At 42.5% G+C, this 23,753-nt stretch overlaps 1 protein-coding gene across 4 annotated transcripts in view; it reads left to right on the top strand.

The window, feature by feature from the left end:
* JADE2 (jade family PHD finger 2) overlaps nucleotides 1-23,753 on the top strand; it is a 245,191-nt gene that overhangs the window by 83,367 nt on the left and 138,071 nt on the right. For all 4 annotated transcript variants that reach the window (XM_054976016.1, XM_054976017.1, XM_054976015.1 and 1 more), the window contains exon 4: nucleotides 3,609-3,766. In XM_054976016.1, the coding sequence (XP_054831991.1) occupies nucleotides 3,609-3,766 (158 nt within the window). The remainder of the gene's footprint in view (nucleotides 1-3,608; nucleotides 3,767-23,753) is intronic.

Raw genomic sequence — 23,753 nt, forward strand, 5'->3', positions numbered from 1 at the left:
ATTCCATTTTACCTTTGATAAAAACTTCTTTCCTCCTCTACGACTTCCCCTCCTTTTTAAGTGCCCAAGCCCTATTCAGGTACACTGCCTCTGTACCTGGAGTTTCCATTTTGCCATTGATAAAAAACTGCTTTCCTCCTCTATGACTTCCTCCCTTTTTAAGAGAGCCAGTTTGGTGTAGTGGATAAGAGCACGGGCCTTTAATCTGGAGAACCAGGTATGATTTCCCACTTCTTCACTTGAAGAAGTGAAGAAGGGTGATCTTGCGTCAGTAACAGCTCTCTGGAGCTCTCTCAGACCCACCCACCTCACAGGGTGTTTTGTTGTGGAGATAATAATAACATACTTTATAAACCACTCTTGAGTGGGTGTTAAGTCCTCCTGAAGGGCGGTATATAAATCAAATATTATTATTTTAAAGAAAGAAAATGTTCATTTTTCTTCCCACGCATACTGACAAACAGAAGGAGGGATGCATAGTGCCATATAATGTTTCTTTCAAATTTTAACACTGTTGTTCATTTGATTTGAATCAGGTACACTGCCTCTGTACCTGGAGGTTCAATTTTGCCATTGTTGCTAAATTGTAATGCCAAATTGTGGTAGATATTCCAGAATATTTAGAAGAGAAAAATTAATCTGCGAATAAGAACACAATACTGGGTAAATGTTGGTATGACATTCACCTCACATATTCTTCACATGTAAGGTGGGTGTCTACCAGGGTCAGAGACTTGACATGTCATCTGAGGCTCGACTCTGCTGCTTCAGTTATCTGCCTAGCATGCCCTTCTTGATCTGTCCTGGAGATGCAGTTGAGATCTGAACTATGTTAGAAAGCTCTGTGCTGGCCTAATAAGTGCACAAGGTGGCCGCTTAGAGAGGATTGTATAGTTTTTAGTGACTTACACTGCAATTCTAAGCAGAGTTACTGCTTAGGAACCACTCCCCCTCTCCCCCAGCTTGATCTTTGCTGTGACAAGGACAGAGTTGTTCTTTAGTGTGTAGTGACTTTTTTCCTCTGAGGTAATTTTTGATTGTCGTTTTTTTCGGCTCCCCATCTGTCTTTTCTTTGTGGGACACCTTCTTCTCTGATTCATTCATGGCAGAGAAAGCTCTTTTCAAGAAATGTGCCAAATGCAGCTAAAAAATTATCAAGACTGATAGATGTTCCTTATGCCTGCTTTGTCTTGGTGAAGGCCACAACATTGGGGCTGTAAACACTGTCAAGTATTTACTCTAAAGGCTATAGGGGACACAGCCAACTGCCTTAAGGTCATGTTATGGTAGAGACTGAACTCAAGTGTCCCAGGCCTGGCAGTAAAGGTATCTGCCCCAGCAGATCTCCTACCTAGTCCAACTCAGACTGTTTCAGAACCATCCAATTTGAGATCAGATCAGATCTGTCAGAGAGCATGTCCCATGGACTCGAGGTCAAATCTGTCCTGACAGCAGTCGTGTTCTAGATAGCATTTGGCTGCATCATCTTGACTGGCATTGGTGCTCTTGGTTCTCACAGTATTAAAGGTTCAAGGATTACAGTTGGTTTCTACCCTGGGTTCCCTGGCCTTGTTCTAGCATCATGTTCAATGAAATTCTCAGCGAGATCCCTAATTAATAGTACTGAGCAAGTATATGCCAGTTTTGAATATTTTTATCTCATTAAAAAGGATTATTAACAACACAGTAATATAAACAAAAAGTATCATCTTAGAGTCTCAGGTCAATCAGGAGGGACCTAAATTTGAAGGATTTTGGTTTACCTAAAGCTGCCTAATGCCTTCTTGACAATGCTGAGTTTGAACTGGAGATTTCGTAGTCATTGCATGCTACAAAAAGTTCCTAATTTACATAACTAGGAGCATTTACATTACTGAGCCTATTTATTCAATTGCTTTCATGAGTTCAAACTTAATGGTGTTGTAGGAGGGTATAGTGGTGAGAAAATTGGTCTATAATACTGAAAACTGCCTCTCATTAATCTCACTTGTTGTCCTTTAGCTCAGACTGTATCACGGGGTCATAAAATGGTCAAAATATCTCTCTAAACTCCATAGAGTGCAAATTCCTTGTCCTTTCCATCAAATTTTGATTGCAAATTATTTAAGCTGAACTGTCTGTTTATAGTGTATATAGTTCTTTATTCATGTTATTTATGTTAATTTATTATGAAATTACTTAGATTTTAATTGTTTTTAGGGTTTTTATGTATCGTAATTGTTATGATTATGTTTTTAAATGATGTAATCTGCCCTGAGCCCCTTCACGGGGAGGGCAGAATATAAATACAATAAAATAATAAATAAATGTTCTTTATTGTCAGGTTTCTTTCATTAGAGAGCCAGTGCGGTGTAGCGATTATACATGGCTTGGGGAGATGGGTATTTCTGCTTACTCTGTCACAAATGGTCTGGTATAATAATAATCAAACATCAAGCAAGAATGCTGGCTGGATTGGGGTGCAGGGACCATGACATTCCAGTATTGTTCCATCTGCACTGGCTTCCAAATTGCTTCTGGGGCCAATCCAAGGTGCTTATATTGATCTTCAAAGCCCTATGCTACTTGGGATCTGCATACCTTAAGAACCACCTATTCCCATACAACCCTACCTGATCATTACTATCATCTTCAGCGTCCCCCATCATCTTGTGTTAAATGGGTGGCAACCTGAGAAAAGATTTTCTTGGTCATGGCATCAAAACTGTGGAAGTAGAGACCCACCTGTTGCCCTCTATTACTGACTTCCACCAGTGGGTGAAGACTTTTCTGTTTTATTTGGTGTTCCTTTATTGATACTCCTTGTTTGTTTTAATTTCTGGTTATCATATATATGCACTGTTTTAAAAGTTGGTCTGTATTGTTTTTATAACTGTTTGCCACCTTGAGGGTAAAACAAATGTTTTTTTTAAAAAAAAAAACGTAATAAAAATAGCTGCTTCAGAGTGAATCCTATGCATCATCTCAGGGTAACCCAGGTATTCTGTGGTAGAAAAGGGGGTTCTTTAGAATAATTCTATCACAACATCTGTGGGTGAAAGAAAGTATTGCAATCAATGAGGTCTTTATGGGTTTATAGCACAAATGGCTCAAAATTTCAAATGCTGAAACAGAAAGCAAACAGAAATTCCCACTAGGGCTCACAAAGCTTCCCTATAATCATTCTGATAGCTGTTCCCATGAGCAAGGAAAAGTGAAGCTGTGCTGACATATAGCTTTCTTGTAAATCAAGTAAGTATCCATTAGACTTTCTGTGATATAAAGATATTCCCTTGGAAGTCTTTGTTGTGCAGTTCCAAGAATATTTTTCCTCTAACCCCAAATCTTCCTTCAGAGTCAGTTGTGCTTATCTGGCCCCAAGTTCCTTAACAGTGGCTCTGTTTGGCAATGATCAGGATTGATGTGATAGCTCACTTGTATATAGAACTTAACTCCCTGCTCGTGTTTGTTTTCATGTGTCTAGTCACTTCCCTCAATTATCTAAGGCCTAGCAAGGATTTCCCTTGATAAATCACTGAAGCTGTAGAAATCTGAGCATCCGCTTCCAGAGACCTCGGTATGTCAATAATTTGTCCTGCCTCTGACTGCACCACTGTCTTTTTCTACAGGTTTTTCGCACGGATCTGATAACAGCCATGAAGATTCCAGATTCATACCAGCTGAGCCCAGATGAGTACTACATCCTTGCTGATCCCTGGAGGCAGGAGTGGGAGAAAGGTGTCCAGGTGCCTGCAAATACAGAAACAATCCCAGAACCAGCAGTTAGGTAAGTCAGCAAATGGCTTGTGTGTGAGTTCATTGTGTTCGATTGTGAGGTAATACATTGGCTCCCCCTCACCACGCTCCCCCAAAGCAGGCTTCTTACACAGCAGTGCCATGCTTCTGCATTTATGTTCAGTTGAGGAACTTTTCATTTTATTTATTTATTTATTCGAAACTATGCTGCCATTCCACTCAAATAGTGTCCCCAATGTGATAAACATCAAAACATTAAAACAATTCAACAACCAAACATTTAAGACATTAAAACCAAATTTAGAATAGAGTGTATATAAAATATTTAAATAATTCAATAAAAACATAAAACCTATAGCTCAATTAGGGAGGAGGGCCAATAACAGTTACTGGGCTTAGGCCAAGCAAAATAAAAAAGTCTTCACCCAATAACAGAAGACAACAATAGAAGGAGATAGACAAAATTCTCTGGGGACAAGGTTTTGACACCACAACCAAGAAGGTGCTTTGCCAGCCATCTAGACTCAGATGGTGGAGGCACCCAAAGCAAGGCCTTCAAAGATGACTGGAGTGGATAGGCTTCTATGGGAGAATAATGTTTTGAAATGTCTGCATGGTAATATTTGAAGAGCCTAAATGACTCTTAACTGTAGCTTCAGTTCATCGTCAGTCTTCCTGTGCAGTCCCACATGGGACTGCGCGTGCGCAGGCCTGCCAAATTCAGAGATTTTCTAGCTAAAAACCACTAGGGGGTGCCCTCGCTTCCCAACGCGCATGCATGGCTGTCTTCCTGCCGAAACTGCTTCCAAGGAGGCAGGGCGCCCCCAACTACCCTCAGTTCCTCTTTTGCCACCGTTGCAGGAGGTTCTAGCTTCGTCGACTTGGATAAGTACACTGAGTTTTTCTGCGGAAAGATGTCAGACAAAGCGTTATTTAAACGGTGTGTTACCTGTAATAGGAAAATGGCTCGCTCTGACAGTCATTCCAATTGCCTTTTCTGCCTGGGCGAGACCCATATTACCCTGGCATGTAAGCACTGCCGAACCTTTACTCTGAAGGCAAGGACAGAAAGAGTGGGCAGATTACAGGCTTCCCTCTGGCAGAGAGCCATAGCAGCCATGGATCCCCCAGCTAAGGCAAAAACACCTGCCTCATTTGGTACGCCTGAGCACTCCGATCCGAAGCCTAGCGGATTGAAAACTCGGCGCACCTGACCTTCTCTGTCGCACTCAAAGCCTTGGCCCCCATCAGAATCACCAACCTTGGAACCGAGCAACCCTCGGGTTTGAAGCACCTTGGAGCCATCGGTACCGACCACTTTAACAGACCCCCTGTGGTCTAAGACGCCTCGGAGTCGTACTCCATTGACTTTGTTCACAGTACCCTCCACTCCTACTTCAGGCTAGCCTCCTCCACGATCACCTTGGAGCTGACTGGCAGATCAACCTTCGGAATTGGAGCTGGAAGTGGCCTTGGAGCGGAGACCCTCATCCAGTTCTGACTTGAAAAAGAAAAAGAATCACCATGCTGCTAAAAGAGACAACGCTGCTCTGGAGAGCGTTTTATCACCCCACCCATCTGTGGATGACCAGGAGCATAGAACCAGATCCAAACCTCCCAGTAAGAAGCAAAAAGGGTCGAGCCACCGTTCTTCGGAACAGAGCACCTCCACGTCCTCTAGAGGCTGGATAGAGGAGGATGTGATAATAGTAGACAGACCTCTGACACCCACAGGACGCTCTAGATCACCTTCGAATAGGTCCTGGATATTGTAATCCTTGCAGAAAGAAGGCAAGCTTCCTAGGAGGAGAATAGGAACCCACACCCGTCGAGAGGAGAGTCCCTATGTGAGGGAACACTGGCAGCAGGAAGGTGCAACTTCTCATTGTCTTGGCAAAAGGGGCAATTGAGGAGGTAACAGATCATTCCACCTGGTGGGTTTTTACTTCAGGCTGTTTGTAGTAGAGAAAAAATATGGGGGTTTAATGCCCATCCTAGACCTCCATGATTTAAATAAATTGGTAATAGACTCTCCTTCTCTTCATAAAAAAGGTTTGCTATCCAGAATTTACAATATAATGCTGTTTATCCAAAAACATAAATTATGGAAATTTCAAGCCCAATGGAACAAGGATTGTCAAATAGAGCAGTCTACAGAAAGATGGGGGAAAATTTGGTCTTCCAATGCCTATACCTCAAAGTCAGTTGTCACTAAGATGCAAACCTACAAAATAGTTAACAGATGGTATGTAACTCCAAAGAAAATATCCCTGATCTCTTCCTCATCCTCCCCTAATTGCTGGAAAGATTGTGGAGAAGAAGGAGATTTTGCCCACTGCTGGTGGAGGTGCAAGCATATAGAAACATTTTGGAAAGAAGTGCTAAAGGAAATCCGGAAAATAGCAGGATATGAAATTCCTCTGGCACCAGAAATTATCCTGTTAGATCAATGGGATAATTGGCAGACCCATATTCCCACATTAAGGAGAAACCTAATAACCACCTTACTGGTAGCTGCAAAGAGTGCAATAGCTACACTTTGGAAATATAAGGCTACCCCCTCAATTGACAACTGGCAAAAAAAAATTTGGGACCATTATATATCGGAAAAGTTGTATGATAAAATCTATCACGTAGAACACTTCCCAAGAACAACTAATTTTATGGAGAAATGGTTTCCATTTTTTGAATATCTAGAATATAACAGCTCCGTGCCCGGCCTAAAAATTTTTCATACATATGCAAATATATAAAATATCTCTTAGTTTCATAGAATATCTGGTGTACTTTGTAAGAATTCCCTATCTTTACTAGATCAACTATAATTCCTTATACTGTAATAAGCATTACTTAGTATAATTACTACTCATTATTAACATAGACTTCTTGTCTATGTTACAAGATTTATCTTTGTATATTTAATTGTTACTTATTACTTGCTTTGACTTTATGCACGTTTTTAAATTTTGTGTCCTTATTGTTTAACAGTTTATAGTTGTGTTTTACAGTTTTAATAACATTCTATTTTAAAAAAAATTGGTAATAGTAAGCAAGTTTCGAATTAGCACATTGCAGACGGTTCTGACACTCATCCCCCCGCAGTCCTGGTTTGCAGTTTTGGATCTCAAAGACGCGTACTTCCATATATCCATATTTCCATAACACAAAAAATGTTTGCGCTTTACCTATGGTAGTTGCATTTTCCAATACCGGGTTTTCCCATTTGGGCTTTCAACTGCACCTCGAGTTTTTACTAAGTGTGTTGCAGTTGTTGTAGCCTACCTTAGGACTAAAGGTTGTTGTATTTTTCCCTACCTGGATGATTGGCTCATCACGGGCCATTACGTGGAGAATGTTGCTAGACAAGTCTCAGTCATACTTTCCACTTGTTTAAATCTCGGACTTTGCATTAACCAAAAAAGTCAAAATTTGCATCCTCCACAGAAGTACAGTTCATTGGAGCTGTACTGGATGGGGTTCAGGACAAAGGTTTCTTGCCTATGGAAAGAGTTACAAAGATTAAAGAGGTTAGCAAAAAGATTTAAACACTGCTAAGGATATCCAGACTTTGCTAGGCTTTATGGCCTCCACTACTGTGGTGGTGACACTTGCAAGGCTGTAAGTGGCCACTTGCAAGTGGCCTTTGCAACTTTGGTTTGTTTCATTTTTCCAGTCAGAAAGGGATGCACAGGATAGGAAATTCAGCATCCCGAGGGGAATTCTCATATCCCCAGATTGGTGGCTGGACAAGACTAATCTCCTTAAGGGAATACACTTTGGTCACAGGAAATCTGATATCACTATCACCACTGATGCGTCCAAGCTTGGTTGGGGGGCACACTGTGATGGGTCATATGCACACAGTCTGTGGGACGTGACCAAAAAAATTTCTTGTATCAATTTATTGGAATTGAGAGCAGTTTTGAGAGCGTTGACTTCATTTGCAGAGAAGTTAGCCGTGTTAGTCTGTGGTAGCAAAATCAAAGAGTCCAGTAGCACCTTTAAGACTAACCAATTTTATTTTAGCATAAGCTTTCGAGAATCAAGTTCTCTTCATCAGATGCCTGATACAGAGACTGGTCAAACACAGAAGAGCAAGAGAGGGAAGAGGCAATTAGGGGGGGAGGGGGAGGGAGCAATCAAAACATTCCTTTGCTAGTATATGTAAACATCTCCTTTTGGTGTGTGTATCAGTTGGCTTCAAAGGAGTTTAACAGGGCAAACTCCTTTGAAGCCAACTGATACACACACCAAAAGGAGATGTTTACATATACTAGCAAAGGAATGTTTTGATTGCTCCCTCCCCCTCCCCCCCTAATTGCCTCTTCCCTCTCTTGCTCTTCTGTGTTTGACCAGTCTCTGTATCAGGCATCTGACGAAGAGAACTTGATTCTCGAAAGCTTATGCTAAAATAAAATTGGTTAGTCTTAAAGGTGCTACTGGACTCTTTTTGATTTGACTTCATTTGCAGATGCAGTAAGAGACAAGACCATCCTGATACTCATGCACGACCACTATGTTTTACCTAAACCGCCCTGAGCCTGTCTGACGGGGTGTGTGTGTGTCTAGAAGTGTAATAAAATAAACAAATGGGGGCACGGCATCAGAGACTTTTTGCTGAGAAGCCATAAAGATTTGGACTTGGGCCATAGAACATTCTGTGTGGCTTCAGGCGGTTCATATCCCAGGTGTGGACAACACCTTAGCAGGCCATCTCAGCAGGTTAGGGGGAGACAACTACGAATAGTCTTTAAAGGAATCCTACTTAGACCCCATTTTTGCAAGATGGGGTCTTCCTGAAATAGATTTATTTGCTTCAGAAGAAAATCACAAAACAGTTCGCTTCTTCTCAAGAGGTGGTATAGGCCACGGATCACTAAAAGACGCTTTCCAACTCCAGTGGTCCGCCCACCTCTATTACATTTTCCCACTCTTTTCACTTCTGACCAGAGTAATCAGCAAGATTCAGGCAGACAGGACATCAGCAATCATAGTAGATCCATACTGACCACGGCAACCCTGGTTTCATGGACTGATAAGATTGCAGTCTGACATATACCACGTACCAACGAGTCCAGATCTGTTGTCCTGGAGAGGGGTGTTGCACCACAGCATAGACAAAGTCAGACTGACAGCCTGACTGATACTTCAGGAAACAACTTCTCAGAGGGTGTGACTCATGTCCTTCAGATCACCTGGCAGTTATCTACTGCTAATCATACAGTTTGAAATGGGAGAAGTTCATAACCTGGAGACAGGGGAAAGGATTGAACCCTCTTGAGTGTTCCCTCCCTGAGATACTGGAATTCCTATTATACCTCAAACAGAAGGGTTTATCCAATTCCTCTGTTAAAGTCTATTTGGCGGCAATATCTGCCTTTTATCCCGCTATCAATAGGAAAACAGTTTTCTCTCACTGTACTTCTAAGTTGTTTTGGAAAGGATTGAATAATTTGTTCTCGCTGGTTACAACTATAGTTCCACAGTGGTCTTTACTTTTAGTTCTAACTAAACTTATGACAAAGTCTTTTGAACCTTTGGCCACTTGTCACCTGAGGCTTTTATAAATGAATGTGGCTTCATTAGTAGCGGTCACTTCTGCCCGGAGGGTTGGGGAATTGGATGCTTTATGTAGTGAACTCCCCTATTTAAAGATCCACTCGGAAAAGGTGATACTTAGCACCAAGATTGACTTCCTACCTAAGGTTGTTTCTAAGTTCCACTTGTCTCAAGAAATAATTTTGCCTGTATTCTTTCGTAATCAGTCTAGGCTGAAAAGGCCCTACATACATTAGACATTAGGAGGGCACTTCTGTTTTATTTAGACTGTACCAAGCCCTTTAGGTTGGGTTCTCAACTTGTTGTTTGTTTTTCGGGCCCAAAGAAAGGGAGGAAAGCTAGCCCTCAGACGTTGGCTAGGTGGGTGGTCAAGCTATATTGTTATGTTATAAAGCAGCTAAATTACCTAGTCTGTTGGAGGTCCATGCTCACTCCACCGGGTGTTGATGAGACGTGCCCGAGTTCAAGACATCTGTAAAGCTGCTATGTGGGCATCAGCTGACACCTTCATCAAACATTATGCGTTGGACATCCTAGACAGAAAGGAGACAACAGTGGGCACAGCAGTCCTCCAGTCTATCTTCCTATGACAAGACATCAGTTCCACCACCCAGGTAATTAAGCTTGTTAATCTCCCATGTGGGACTGCACAGGAAGACCTAGATGAAAAACAGTGTTGCACTTACCTGCAACTGTTGTTCATCTAGGTCTTCCATGCAGGCACACATACCCTCCCTCCTTCCCTGCTAGTGCTCTTGTGACTCACCTGAGGGTACGGCGGCAAAAGAGGACTGAGGGTAGTTGGGGGCACCCCGCCTCCTTGGATGCCGTTTCGGCAGGAAGACGGTCATGCATGCACGTTGGGAAGCAAGGGTGCCCCCTGGTGGTTTTTAGCTAGAAAATCTCTGAATTTGGCAGGCCTGCACATACGCAGTCCCATGTGTGCCTGCACGGAAGACCTAGATGAACAACAGTTACAGGTAAGTGCAACACTGGTTTTGCTTTGGCCTCTGAAATGGATGGTGGAACCAGCTGCTTTCATATCTGTGTTGCTGCCAGGATGGGAGCATATGTGATTGCACATATGACATAATAATTCGAAGATAATGTGGTTTTGAAGATGCATCCCATGAGTATAAGAGGTACAAAATTGTCCCTTATTCCTAATATTGAATGGATTCAGGCATCCAGGAGACAACTGGTCATTATGTAAAAGCCAAGTATATAAAGACTGCAGGCTATGTATGTGGGGGTGCTAGCCATATTTTATATCCTTGCCTATCCTGATAACTTAAAATGCTACCTTGAAGAATGGTTCAACACAAAGATGACGTAGTCCACCTATTTTACTAAGTTGTATTTGTAAAGTTTGCATAAATCCATACCGGACAAAAATATTCTCATGGGGAGCAAATTATGTGACCCAAATTCACTGTGATACCGCAATAACTTGATAGTGATTCACGGCCTGGGTCCCTCATCCTTATTGGACCATATCTCCATAGATATTCCTATATACCAATTGTTCTCTTCATGTAACCTCCTCCTTAAAGTGCCCACTCTTAGACTAGTTCACTTTGTGACCACCAGAACTGGAGGATTCTGTGTAGTCAGGCCAATATTTTGGAGTGGCTTGATGGCATGGGTGAGGAGGGCATCTTTGCTCCCTGCTTATCAGAAAGCATGTAGGTACATTTTATTTCAAAGAGTGTACTGGAGAGGATGAAGTAACTGTTGAAAAGGTATTGTTGGAAAAGCTTGACTATGTTTTTGTCTCTGTATAGTTTTTAACTTTGCAAAGTTAAAATTGTTAAAATTGTTATTGCACCTTGTTATTACTCATGTGTTCTGCTTTGAGTCTTCAGAGAAAGCAGGATATAAATACCTTAAAAATGAATGAAATAGCAGCTGCAATTGTGCTGATGTAAATTGCTCCACATTGGCCACACAAATCCATTCACAGGTACAGTCAAAACTCGGTGGTGGAGAGTGCTGTCAAGTCACAGGTGACTTATAGTAACCTCTAGTGGGGCTTTCATGGCAAAAGACTAACAGAGATGATTTGTCATTGCCTGCCTCTGTGAGTCTCATCTTCTTTGGAGGTCTCCTATCCAATCACTAACCAAGGCTGACCCTGTTTAACTTTCTGAGATCTGATGAGGTTGGGCTTACCTGGGCTATCCAGGTCAGGGCACAGTCACAACTCATTGTGTGGAAAATATTTTAAATGTCTTCTTCACTAATCTGTAGACTCTCCCATGAACTGGAGCAGTATTGTTCTAGTCTTTCATAAAGACCCAAAACATAAAAATCTACTCTAAAGATACGTCATTGGAAAAGGAAGAAAGATAGCAGTATTGGTGTCTTATTGATACCATATTAGTATTGGTACACACATACTTGAGCTGCTGGCATTAAGGGTTGCATGAAGGTTGGTTGGAGTTAAGAAAGGTGGGGTATAAATTAAGTAAATAAATAAATGAACAAAAGTGTTGCACATGACATACTGCAAAAGTGATCAACTATATTCAGGTAGGGTTGGCTCATAACATCTTTGCCTCCACTTTTTACCATTTTTCCTTCTATTAATTCTGATAACAATAGCGAAGGTCTATGGGCTCTCTACACTTAAAAGAAGTTATAGCCATTCTAAAGGCTGCAGTTAAATCAATGAAAATCAATGTTTTGATAGAACTTAGGGGAGAGTTTTAAAGCATGTTAAGGTTTTTTCAGATTGCGTGCAGGAAATTCCTTTTCCTCCCTCAAAGGATGGAAGCATTTCAATAAAGTCAATAACTCTGCCTGAAGCACAGCTTGGCCGGTAGTGACAGCAGCAGCAGCTGTTGGTGGAGAAAAGTTATGAAATAAACTTTTGTGTATTCACCTCCTGCGATGGGGGAGGGGGGAACTGGAAAACAACAAAACTTTAATGATGAATATGAATGCTTTATAATGGAAACCATAAAAAAGGTATTTCAAGTTGACTTAATCCTTAAAGAGATACTGGGTGGAATATCTATTTTTACCAACTTTGAAATACAACTACAGTCTTGAGTCATAAATGCCCTGCTCTAGTGTAGAAGGTTGATTTTGGTGTGGTGTCAAGATGAAAAGTGATAACTTGGCATTGCCTGGTCCGGAGGTGCCTATTTAAAGCCAGACTAAACGGATTCACATTTTTGAGAGTAGAATTTGCAGGCAGCCAGTTTGTTTAACATCTTTGCTCTTTGGTCTCATTGAGGGGACTATTGAAGACTTTGGCTACCATCCAGTACAAGGGTAAGCAGTCCATAAGCCCTCTGAAATGAGTAGATTTAGGCCTAAACTCCATTTTGGATTAAGGCCTGGTTCTGAGGTGGAACATATTCCAATGTCCTGCATAGATAAGATATCGTAGAGGGGAAGAAAATTCTTTTGCATTACCACCAGCATTCCTCTGGATGAGGTAATGTGTATTTCCATATAACTATAGAACGTTAGCCCTTAAGTAGTATCCATTTTTCTAAAATGCCCACATCTTTGATGCTATCTTCTCTCAATGAATAATACCACCTGAAGGAAATCCCTGATTCTTGGGAGAGGGTTTTGCAGACCCTGTTCTGCCCCATCACTTCTTTGACTTGATGAGTTAAGGTTGTACTAATCTGATGCTGTGGGGTACAAGCCAGAAGTTTGAATTGCTGTTTCCTGATTCTCTCTATGTTGTGAGCAATTGGTCAGAGGAGGAACTGTGGGGAGACTGAGAAGGGAGGACTTTAGCAACATTGTCCAAAGTCATTCTGCTTCTTGAATAAAATGATCCTATAGAGCATGCTTATAGCATTTCCACACGTGATAATCTCTGTCTACTAGGAAGCAGGGTTTTTTTCCTCCATAGAAGACTTAACAGAGTCTGAGCTAAGTTATGTGATAGATGAGCATCTCTTTTGCTGTAAGAAAGGCCAGTTTTGTGTGGGGAACTTAGCAGGGCCTGATTATGTAAGCATCCAGGATTTGACACCTATATGGCGGTCTCAGAAGATGTCAGTTATCACTCAGGGAGCGAACAATGGAATGCTTCCTCCTGTCTGCACTGTTCCTGCATGCAACCCCCCCCCCCCCCGAGTGTTGGATGACGTACCCCCTCCCAGGTCCTGGGGAAACAGTTCATTGGCCTGGACCTTTTCAGAGGGAACATTTGCAAATGCCACCCCCATCTTTTGATTGATCAGTGAGGAACTCCTGTAATACCAGCTAGTTTCAGTCCACCATGCTCAGCCCTCTTAGCTTTCAGCTACAAGACTTGGAATGTTTTGGTTGCCTTGCCAAGAAGGTGTAATGAACAAAGAATCTTCTTGTAAATTTGGGAATAGCTAATTTCTGTGTTTCCCTTCCCCTTGTCCCCTCATTTGCCTATCTGTGTATGCTTAGAAAACATCTTTTAAAACCAGAGGGTCTGAGGGTCACTCTAAACATTACTTTCTTTACAAATTCACTATGGAGCTAACCTGGGCTCACACATATACACAGCTCTGGGGAATGGCATGTGTGAAAAAAAGAGAGCCCAGATGGGCTTGGAAAGTTGCCACCGGGGGAGTAAAAACTCTTCCTTTCTCCTAAGCATTTTCTTCCATCTTAGAATTTCCTCAATTCTAAGATGTTTTTCCATTTCTGCTGCCGCATGTGCACCCAATACCTCGACACGAAGCAGCAGAAATGGAACCCCTACCACCACCAAACTGTTTTTGCATGGGGGAAAACATCTTAGAATCGTCAGTCTTAGAATTACTTGTCCTCTGTTTAACATTTCCTCAACTCTGTATTGGATTTCTGCTGGTTTTATATCTTGCAAACATTATATACTCAGTAACATTGTTTATTGAAATGTCCTTGAAATTGACTGCACTGACTCACACTGTGTAAACCACCTTGACTCTCAATGAAAAAGGCAGATTATAAATAACATTAATAAAATAAAATAAATCTTCCCCCATGAACTGGCTTCACACTACTGGGAATAGGAGAGGCAGTTGCCTTGCGAATATGAGGAACTTGACCAGTCTCCCTTCTATGTCAAGGAAGTACCAGTCTCCCTTCTATGTCAAGGAAAGCAGAGGGTGTCCAGGACGGATCCAAATCTGTTCATCAGTATAACTTTTAGCTAATTCTTTCCAGATGGGGGTAGCTCTGCATAAGATTGGAGGATCTAAGAGTGTTGCATGGTACATGGAAAGCCCCTTTAAGCATAGATGCCCCACAGTTAATCCAGGTACTTTTATAGGGGGCACCTGCAAGTTTTTTCGCCAGAGCCAGTCTTTTTCCTTCTTCACAGTTTCCAGCTTGTTACAGTTTTGATGACAATGCAGCCATCCTATATCCTCTGAAATTTTCTGTCTGTGACATGTCCCTTCTCAGTTGGGTGTGTACAGGGCTCCCGGAAGAGTTAATTTATACTCTTTTCCTCTCTGCTCCCTACCATTCATTTGAAAACCGCCACCTGCACTCTGGGACCAAGATTTCATTCTAAACTAATGAATGGAGTTGGAAACCACAGCTTCCTGTATCAGTAAAACAGGTGCATTGAAGGTACGCAGAGTTTCCTGTCAAGTGACCATTTTAGCTTGCAACTTCGCTTCTTTTTACTTTGGCCAAAAACAGGGGAATTGGTTTCTTGGTTTCATAGGACACTTCTGCAGAAAAGTTTTAATACAGCTCATTTCTCATTTATGCTTCAAATTAAGTAGTGGACATTCAAGAGAGCTGATCCCCCTTTGTGTCTGCATTATGGCCACATTTTAAGTACAGATTAGCTGCTATTTTGCTTTGGCATATACTTGATGCAGAGCAATGGAGGACAGTGGATTAAAAATAGTGGGCCTGCTGAATATATTTATGACATCAAACAGGAAGGAAAGACAGGAGCTGTATGCATGCATTGTTTCTTCTCTGAGTTCCCAAGAGGCATCGTCATTTGTCCAGGTGTTTTCCAGTTTCTATCATGTTGGAAGGGACCTCCAGGGTCATCTAGTCCAATGCCCTGCACAATGCAAGAAATTCACAACTATCTCCCACCCACACACACACACACACACACCCAGTGACCACTGCTCCTTGCCCAGAAGATGTCAAAAATACCTCTAGGATCTAGCCAAACTGACCTGGTGAAAGTTGCTTCCTGACCCCAAAGTGGTGATCAGCATTACCCTGGGCATGTAGGAAGGTTTGATCTGTCAATCAGTTACAGATCCACCTAACAGGAATAACAACAACAACAGCTTTTTATACTGCCCTTCAGGACAACTTAACGCCCACTCAGAAAGTTTTACAAAGTATGTTATTATCCCCACAACAAAACACCCTGTCAGGTGGGTGAGGCTGAGAGAGCTCCTAGAAGCTGTGACTGACCCAAGGTCACCCAGCTGGCTTCAAGTGGAGGAGTGGGGAATCAAACCCAGATTAGATTAGAGTCCCAACCACTACACCAAACTGGCTATCCAAACCACATTTTACCAATTTGTCTACAGGGATATTACCTGGAACTTTATCAAAAAGCCTTTTTGAAATCGAGATAAACTATGTCTACCGCATTCCCCTGATCCAGCAAGGTAGTAACTTTCTCAAAAAAAGAGATAAGGTTAGTCTGATGTGACATGTTCTTGAGAAACCCATGCTGGCTCTTAGTAATCATAGCCATCCTTTCTAAATGTTCAAGGACTGAGTGATGATTTGTTCTAAAACTTTTCCAGGTATGTATGTCAAACTGACAGGTCGGTAGTTAACCGGATCCCCCTTTTTCTCCTTCTTGAAGACGGGGACAACATTTGCCCACTTCCAATCTTCTGGCACCTTCCCTGTTCTCCAAGAATTCTCAGAAATAATGGACAGAAGCTCAGAAATTACATCTGCAAGTTTTTGTTCTACTTCCCTGATAACTCCCCTGCCAAACTGCCTCAAAAGACTACCTGTGAAAGGCTTGCAGAAGCAAAAAACCTTAACACCTATAGGATGTAAGAGCTACTCAGCTTCTTATAGGGCCCCCAGGCTAAGAGCCCAGGGCACGAGCCCTTGTGCTCTCATCCTTGTGCCAAAGGCTCCCATCTCGTGAGGCAGAGCCTGATACAATTAATATGCTAGATCAAATCACATTCAAAAAAGGAAGGTTGATTTCAGATGCAAAGCTTACAACTTCTGGCCATAAAGCAAACTTTGTGCATTTTGCTAAATGGCAGAAACAGCAATCTTCAACATTCCATGCATGTGAGACCCTGCAGTATATATTTCATTCAAAAACAAGCTTCAGAGAAAACTAAATTTGTTGGCGGGGGGGGGGGCTGTCAAACTCTTACGAAGTCAGCCTTCAGTAACTCATATTTAGAACTGCTGTAGGCAGATTTTGTGATGTCTGAAACTTCATACTTTTTCATAAAGATGAAGTCACTGTATAGCTGGCCCTTAAATATTTTTTTCCAGAGTGGCTGCCCTAGGGCAGTTGGATAGGAGCTCAGGGTTTCACAAGGAGCAAGTGCTTTACGAATTCAAAAACATGTACATTTAATCGGAAGTTAGATTATTTATACTGATTTCGTGTCACCTGAAAGCAATCACAAAACCCTCATGCCAAATCTTGGAATATTCAACCTATCATCAGTTAGTGAAATTTACAGTGCCATCCTAAGCACATTTACGCTCTTCTGAGGGAGAGATAATTCCCAAGACCTCGTAGCAACTGCACCTCCTGCCTTTACCTTGTGTTCAGATGGGCCACTGGGGAGGGCCTTACAATCTCTGGAATTGTAGGTGGGGAAGGAAATAAAAGTAGGTAACCTGTGGTATTTGTAAATGAAAAGTGTTGAGGCATTGGTACTGTTGTGGTCTGGGTCAGCTCAAGCAGAATAGTCAAAGTCCGAACCAAAGTCAAAGCATAAGTCCAAAGCCAGGAGAGAGTCCAAAATCCAAAAGCGAAGTCCAGAGGTCCATAGGTCAATTACCGGTAAGTTTGGGGGCTATACAAAAGCAAAGTCAAGGTCCAGTCCGAAAGGGGCAGGGCAGGGCTGGCAAAGGCAAGGCTCGGTTCAGTGGAGTAGTTGCAGCAGTAACAGGAACTGACGTGTTGCTTCCATGTCTCCTGGTCTTCTGTGGCTGGGTTTTATACAGAGGCTGACTTGCAGCCAGCTGCTGTGGGAGTTATCCTGTGGTTACTCCTCATCACTCTTAGCCAGCACCTGGCGTCTGGCCAGGCGGTGTGCGCTTTGCCGTCTCTCCTGTAGCTGTACACGTTGTCTCTGTCTGTGGCGCTCTTTGGGTGAAGCTGGAGGTTTGGACATCCTGGGCTGAGCGTCACCAGTGGTGTAGGAGCAGGAGGGTGTTGGTGCCTTTGGCTCGGCTGCTCACTGTGGGCATTGGTCAGCTGGTGGCTGAGCTTCACCGGTGGTGTTGGAGCTGGAGGGTGTTGGTGCCTCTGACTCAGCTACTGGCTGTAGAGACTGATCCTCCAGCAGCTGTTCTTCCTGAACACTGGCTTCTGCTGAGTCAGGGCTGGCTAGGCTGGTTACACGCGGCTCCTCTCCTCCAGTGGAGTCCTCACTATCACTGAGTCCCATGGCAGGTAATCTGAAATCTTAGTGATATTCTTTTGTCTACTATTTATTTTTTAACTTGAGCCAGTAAACAACGCAGAGAGCCTGACACTTGCTGATACGAAATGAGGCTTGTACCATCTTTAGTGTTCTTCTATAATGGAATAATTGACATAGCCTCTGTGTAAGTGAAAATGAAGGCTGGAGGGTTTTAGCTGGCAAGGAGATGAATGTCCTGTATTCTGTTGTATTAATTCTGTCACTCTTGACAGTGATTTACATTTGAAATTCCTAGAGCGGAATGAAGCCACACAGAGGTCTGCAAAACAGGGAGGCAGTAGCACGTCATTACATATTTAGGAAATCATTCTGCTGCATGGCATAGACAAATTATCTTCCTTAGTTATGAAACGTTTAGATAGTGGACATAAGTTTTTCAGAGAAGCAGCACAGGAAATAAGATAATTTCTCCTTCTGCTTCTGAAGGGAAAGTGAGGTTTTTTTTCTCTCCTTTTCATGTTTCAGCAGGACTATCATAGAATCATGGGGTTGGAAGGGACCTCTAGGGTCATCTAGTCCAACCCCCCTTCACAGTGCAGGAAATTCACAACTACCTATCCCACCCCACCTCCCGACTGCCCCAGTATCACAACCTGACACAACCTACTTCCCTGACTACCTCAATGTGTGCGTATTCCAAACGGAAAGTTAGATTTTTCTATTTAATTTTTGACGTGTGTTCTGGTGCCTACAGAAATGACAAAACTAAGGGGAAGTCAGGCAGTGAGAGTGTACCTAAAGGGAAGAAATTATGAAAATAAAAGCTACATTGGAGTCGTTTGGATACCTGAATAACACCATTCCTAATACGTCTGGTGATAGAGAAAGGCATTTTCTTGATTCTTTAGTTAGACCTGTGGCTTTCTGGTCTGGTCCCAGCCTTCCCATCCATTGTCCATATTTAAAATCTTGATTCTATATGGGGATGAATGACATTAAAAAATTTAAAAGATTTATGTAAGCAAGGTTATTCAAACTGAGCTCCAGGGAACCTTGTGGGTCCATTAGGTACTCCAGGGGGGGTCTGCAAGTCCTTCTTAAGGACAGAATTTGAGCCTTTTTCATGCCCATCTACTAAACTTGAAACTGGAGCTCTTCCTCATTTTCGAAGAATGGTGGCAGGAGCTGTCTGCTTTAGGGGAATGGAATGGGCCTTGCCCTCTTTTGTAGCATGGGAGTTCATAGAGCTGCTGTTACTCATATTTACCTACTTTCTAGATTACTTAAGAGCACTGTCCAGAAAACATGCTGATTGGTTGCCAGGAACAAATAATTTGGCCCTAGAAACTCTTATTGGTTAGGTGACATCACGAACATACAGTCATAACACATTCATCAAGAATGAACTGGATTCACTCTGTTTTCCAGTGCAAAGAACTTCACCACAGAGACAGAGGTGCCTGTCAGGGTTGGATCCCCTACCCCTGCACATCAGCTTCAAGGGGGCTTTTGTGCCCAGAGAAGGAGGGAAGAGTGGAGGCAACACTTCTGGCTTCCAGCAGGGCTCCTCAGCCAATGACAGGCCCAAGAAAGGGCCAGATGAAGCCGCACCTCCAGTGGCAATCAGGCAGCAGCAAGCAAGTGTCCTGACAGGCAGGCCAGTCCTGAGGCTGTTGGAGGCTGCAGAGGTGGCGCGGTAGAAGCAGGCAGCACAGACCCACTCTCACCCAAGCTCTGACCTGTGACTGCAGCAGGCTTGAGGCTGGATGGGCTGGGGGAAGGAGGTGGGCTGGCAGTGGCAATAGTCACAGATCCAAGGCCCCAGAGAACACCACCCAGGAAGGCAGGGGCAGCAGCAATGCCACCCACAGGAAGGCCTCCTCTGAGGCTCAACAGGGAATTGGGCTCCAAGAGAAACTGGCAGGGCAAAGCTCTCTATGGTCAGACAGCCTATCCATCACAGGAAAAGCTACCCCTGAGGGACAGTGGTTAGTAGAGCCCGAGGTTGACCTGCCCTGTGGGCAATCTTTATGTAGCCAATCAGGGCAGAGCCAAGGAGGATGAGTGAGACCAAGACCTCAAATAAAAGGAGGAGGCACTACGCTGGGAGAGAGGGGGATTCAGGGTGCATTCAGAAGCCCTCCTCCCATTTCTGAGACTTGCCACAAACCTCAAGGCTGGAGAAGGTGGCCACAGAAGGGACCATAGCCCCAGACTCCAACCCAAGGCAAGAAGAGGCTGACAATGCTACTGTTTATTCATAGACAGTAGCAGCCTCTTCTCATCCCTGTCTAGCCAACTTGTAGCTATATGTTATTATTTAATAAAGAAGTTTCTCATTGGCTCTGGCACAAAGTCCCTGCGAAACGAGTTTGATTAAAACTGGGGTCAGGGACTTTGGAGTGGCCCAATAGAAATCAGCTACCTTCTGGGGCTTCACCTTGCAGACCATTGAACAATACAAACATTGCGGTTCTCTCTGTCTTGTTTTGAGAACACTAAATGACAGAGGCCTCTATGGGACAATCATGGCTTACCATGTACTTTCAAGGGAATTGCCTGAAGTGTGGTAGGTGTTAGTGAGAGAGGAGGGGCGGGTTTGGGCATCTGAGTAAAAATTTAGAATCAGAATTGGGCCTGCAGGTTGCTAAAATTTGAGAACCACTAGTGTAACTTATTGAGGGATGTCGCATCTGTGACCCCCTAGCAACAAGATAGAGCACCTTACTGCCTGCACCAGGCTACGGTTTTGTAGAAATCAAATGGCTATAATAAATCAAAGTAGCAAAGGTAGGTGGTAGCTCAGTGGTAGAACACCTGCTTTATATACCGGGGTCTCACATTCAGCTCCTGGCATCCCCAGTTAGAAGAAGTTCAGTAGCAGAACTGATAAAAACCTCTGTCTGAGGCCCTGGAGAGCCACTACTAGTGAGAACAGACAGCAGTGAACGAAGGTACAACCTCCATATAATGCAACTCCATTTGTTCATAGAATGCAAGAGGGAATGTGCAGTTAGAAACATAGTTGTGACTAGCAGGAATTGAAACAGGTTTTGTTTAAACAGGTTATAACAGCCTCTCAAATAAATACAGTGAAATACTATAGAGAGAGAGAACTGGTATAAGTTTTGGCAGTTTTTTCTGTGTATAAAATGGGCATCATACAAATCTCTTGGTCTGGATCACTGAGCAGTAATGCTTAAATGTTTGCACTTGACAAGATATTAGAGCAGAATTCCGGTCCAACTATTAACATGTTGTACATAGATCTGATTGATGTGAACTTCCTTCCCAGGAGTTGACAGGATTTGTGAAATCAGTATCCCCTGCAAGTCTTGGATCTCACAGTAGTACACAGTGTCTATTGCATTTCCTGTGAATTTACACACGGCAGAATAAAGAAGGAAGAAACCTTCTCATTGGCTCTTTTCCCAGATATTTTTTGGCTCTATACTTTAGTGCTTTTTTATAGCTCGTTGCAGCCCTCATTTTAGTAAAAGGTAAGCTTTTAGAATAGTAGACTGTAGAGTATCCTGTTTGGAATCTCACTTCACTCTAGTGTACCAATTTTGATTGACCTTGGTAACCAGCCATTATGTGTGATCACTCCCAACTCCTCCCCTCTCTTGAGCCCACTGGATACGCACACAGTGCAACCAAACAATAAAAAACAAAATCACAGTATTTTATTTATTTACTTAATTTATGTCTCACCTTTCTCCCCATGGGAACCTAAAGCAGCTTACATTGTTCTGTTTTCCTCCATTTTATCCTCACAACAAGCCTGTGCCGTAGATGAGGCTGAGCATGTGTGATTGGCCCAGGATCACCCAGTAAGCTTCCATTGCAGAGGGAAGATTTGAATCTGTCTCTCTCGGATCCTAGTTCAACATTATAACAGAATCATAAATAGAAAAGATCACAAGTTGTCCAGGCCTGCAACAGTTTTAACTGAGCAGCAACCCTACTTCCTCTCCAAACTCCTTTTCTATCAAGAAAGCAGTCATTTAGGGCATTACCTTACCAAGTATGAATTGGTCCACTGTGTTCAGATATTTGCTTACCTGTTGCTAGCAAGGTTCTTCTGGCTGAAGAATATTGTCTGGTGAAAGGTCTTGCTGCGTAGCTATAGAAGGCTCTGAAGGAATGCTGTGGACAGGAGCAGAATCCATTAGTGTGCCTGCACAGAGATCATCAACAGGCTATTCCCCATCCCATCATTTTGAGATGGGATTTTGAGGAAATGTTCTTTTTTAAAAAAATATCCAACAGGAGTATTTATAGTGATATTTCAAACTCTTGGTATGAATCAGATTTATATTGGGATTGATGCCATCAGATACACAACAGTGGTGTTAGACTGCTGCCCCTTGGAAAATGGTTATCTGAGGGACTGTAAGCTAGATGGAATGAGATCAGCTACTGAGAGAAGTGAGAGAAGAAGTTGGAGCTCACTGTGGAGGGAAATAGAGTTTGTCAGTTTTGCTTGAGGAACTGCTCGGTGATAGATGAAGGCTCCATGAAGCATGGCTCTTTGGAGCTAGAAATGTTTAATGGAAGGCTACATCATGTGACCAGTAAGGTTGCATTGGTTGCCATATGCCACTTGTTTTCAACAGATGATGTGTATATTCAGGGTCTTGAGAGAGTAACTAGTGAGTATTCAGCTCCCCCTACTGCCAAATATCTTTCTGTTAGTCAGAGGTACTGCTCACCCCAACTCTGTCTCTGAAGAATAAGCATTGATAGTTGAAGTGACAAGCAGGCAATGTGTTACCTGGTTCTGCAGGCCTTACGCAATTGCTTATTACTGATGTTTAGTCTGCAGTGGTCTTTCCTTTCACCATGAATTTGGGACCTTTGCTCCGCAAATCTGCCTTTCTGTTTTTGTTGGAATTAAGCCAGATTTTTACTAGTTGTTTCGTGTCTTGATTCAATTTGTGTTCATAAACTATTCTATAAAATCCTAAAAATGTTTCTCAGTCTCTTGTGCTTTAATAATAAACGCCTGTTTATCCCTGAGAGAAGATGCTGTAGGTCATGAGTGTTTGCATCCTCAGAGGCTCTGTTACACACTGCAAAGTTTCATCATCAGCATTATCATCATCATGAGGAATTGAATTGTTTATGTCTGAGCGCCATTTGCTCAGTGTGTAAAATTCGGCTAAAAATGTTAAAGTGTGAAAAGCATGGACACCAACACTCTGGACTTACCTAGTCTGCTGAGCACCAGTCTATTTAAATACAGCAATAAGTAACGTGTGGTCTATTTTATAAAAGTTGTTTACTGGATGGCTGTTTAGGCCTCCTGTTTATTTGATAGTCTTTTAACACCCCCTCCCCCAAGGTCTTCTAGTTTGAAGACTTTTCCTACAACAGATTTTCTATAGAATTTTTAGATCTATGCAGGAAAATTGTAGAAAGGTGTGTCAAGGATCAATGCATAATGGGATTTGTAGTGTTCATTGTGTGGATCAAAGGGAGCGGGTCACAGTCTGCCATTTAGATCAGTAGGAATGAAATGCAGCAAGCCAAATAAGCTGATCACAGTTCTTGCAGCTCCTCAAGAACCTTCTGTTCTTCTGACTGAGAATGGAATTGTGGAATGGAAATGCAAATAATTAAAATGGGTCTTTCTGATATAATGCAATATGGTGAGATTGCCAAAGATGGTTTCATGCAAAGAATTTAAAATAATCACAATAAATGCATATCATTTGGGACAACATAGTCAAAATAAATAAAAACAAACAGTTTAAAAATAGCAACACAGCTACCACAAAATAATGTTCATTGACAACAATGAAAATACCTTGAGCCAGGGCGAGCAACTGACAGGATTGCAGAAGATAGCATAAAAGCTTGGAATTGAAGGCCGGAAAAGTAGAAAACAAATAGGCATTG

This window comes from Eublepharis macularius, chromosome 4, assembly GCF_028583425.1.
Source record: "Eublepharis macularius isolate TG4126 chromosome 4, MPM_Emac_v1.0, whole genome shotgun sequence".
NCBI classification, from domain to species: domain Eukaryota; kingdom Metazoa; phylum Chordata; class Lepidosauria; order Squamata; family Eublepharidae; genus Eublepharis; species Eublepharis macularius.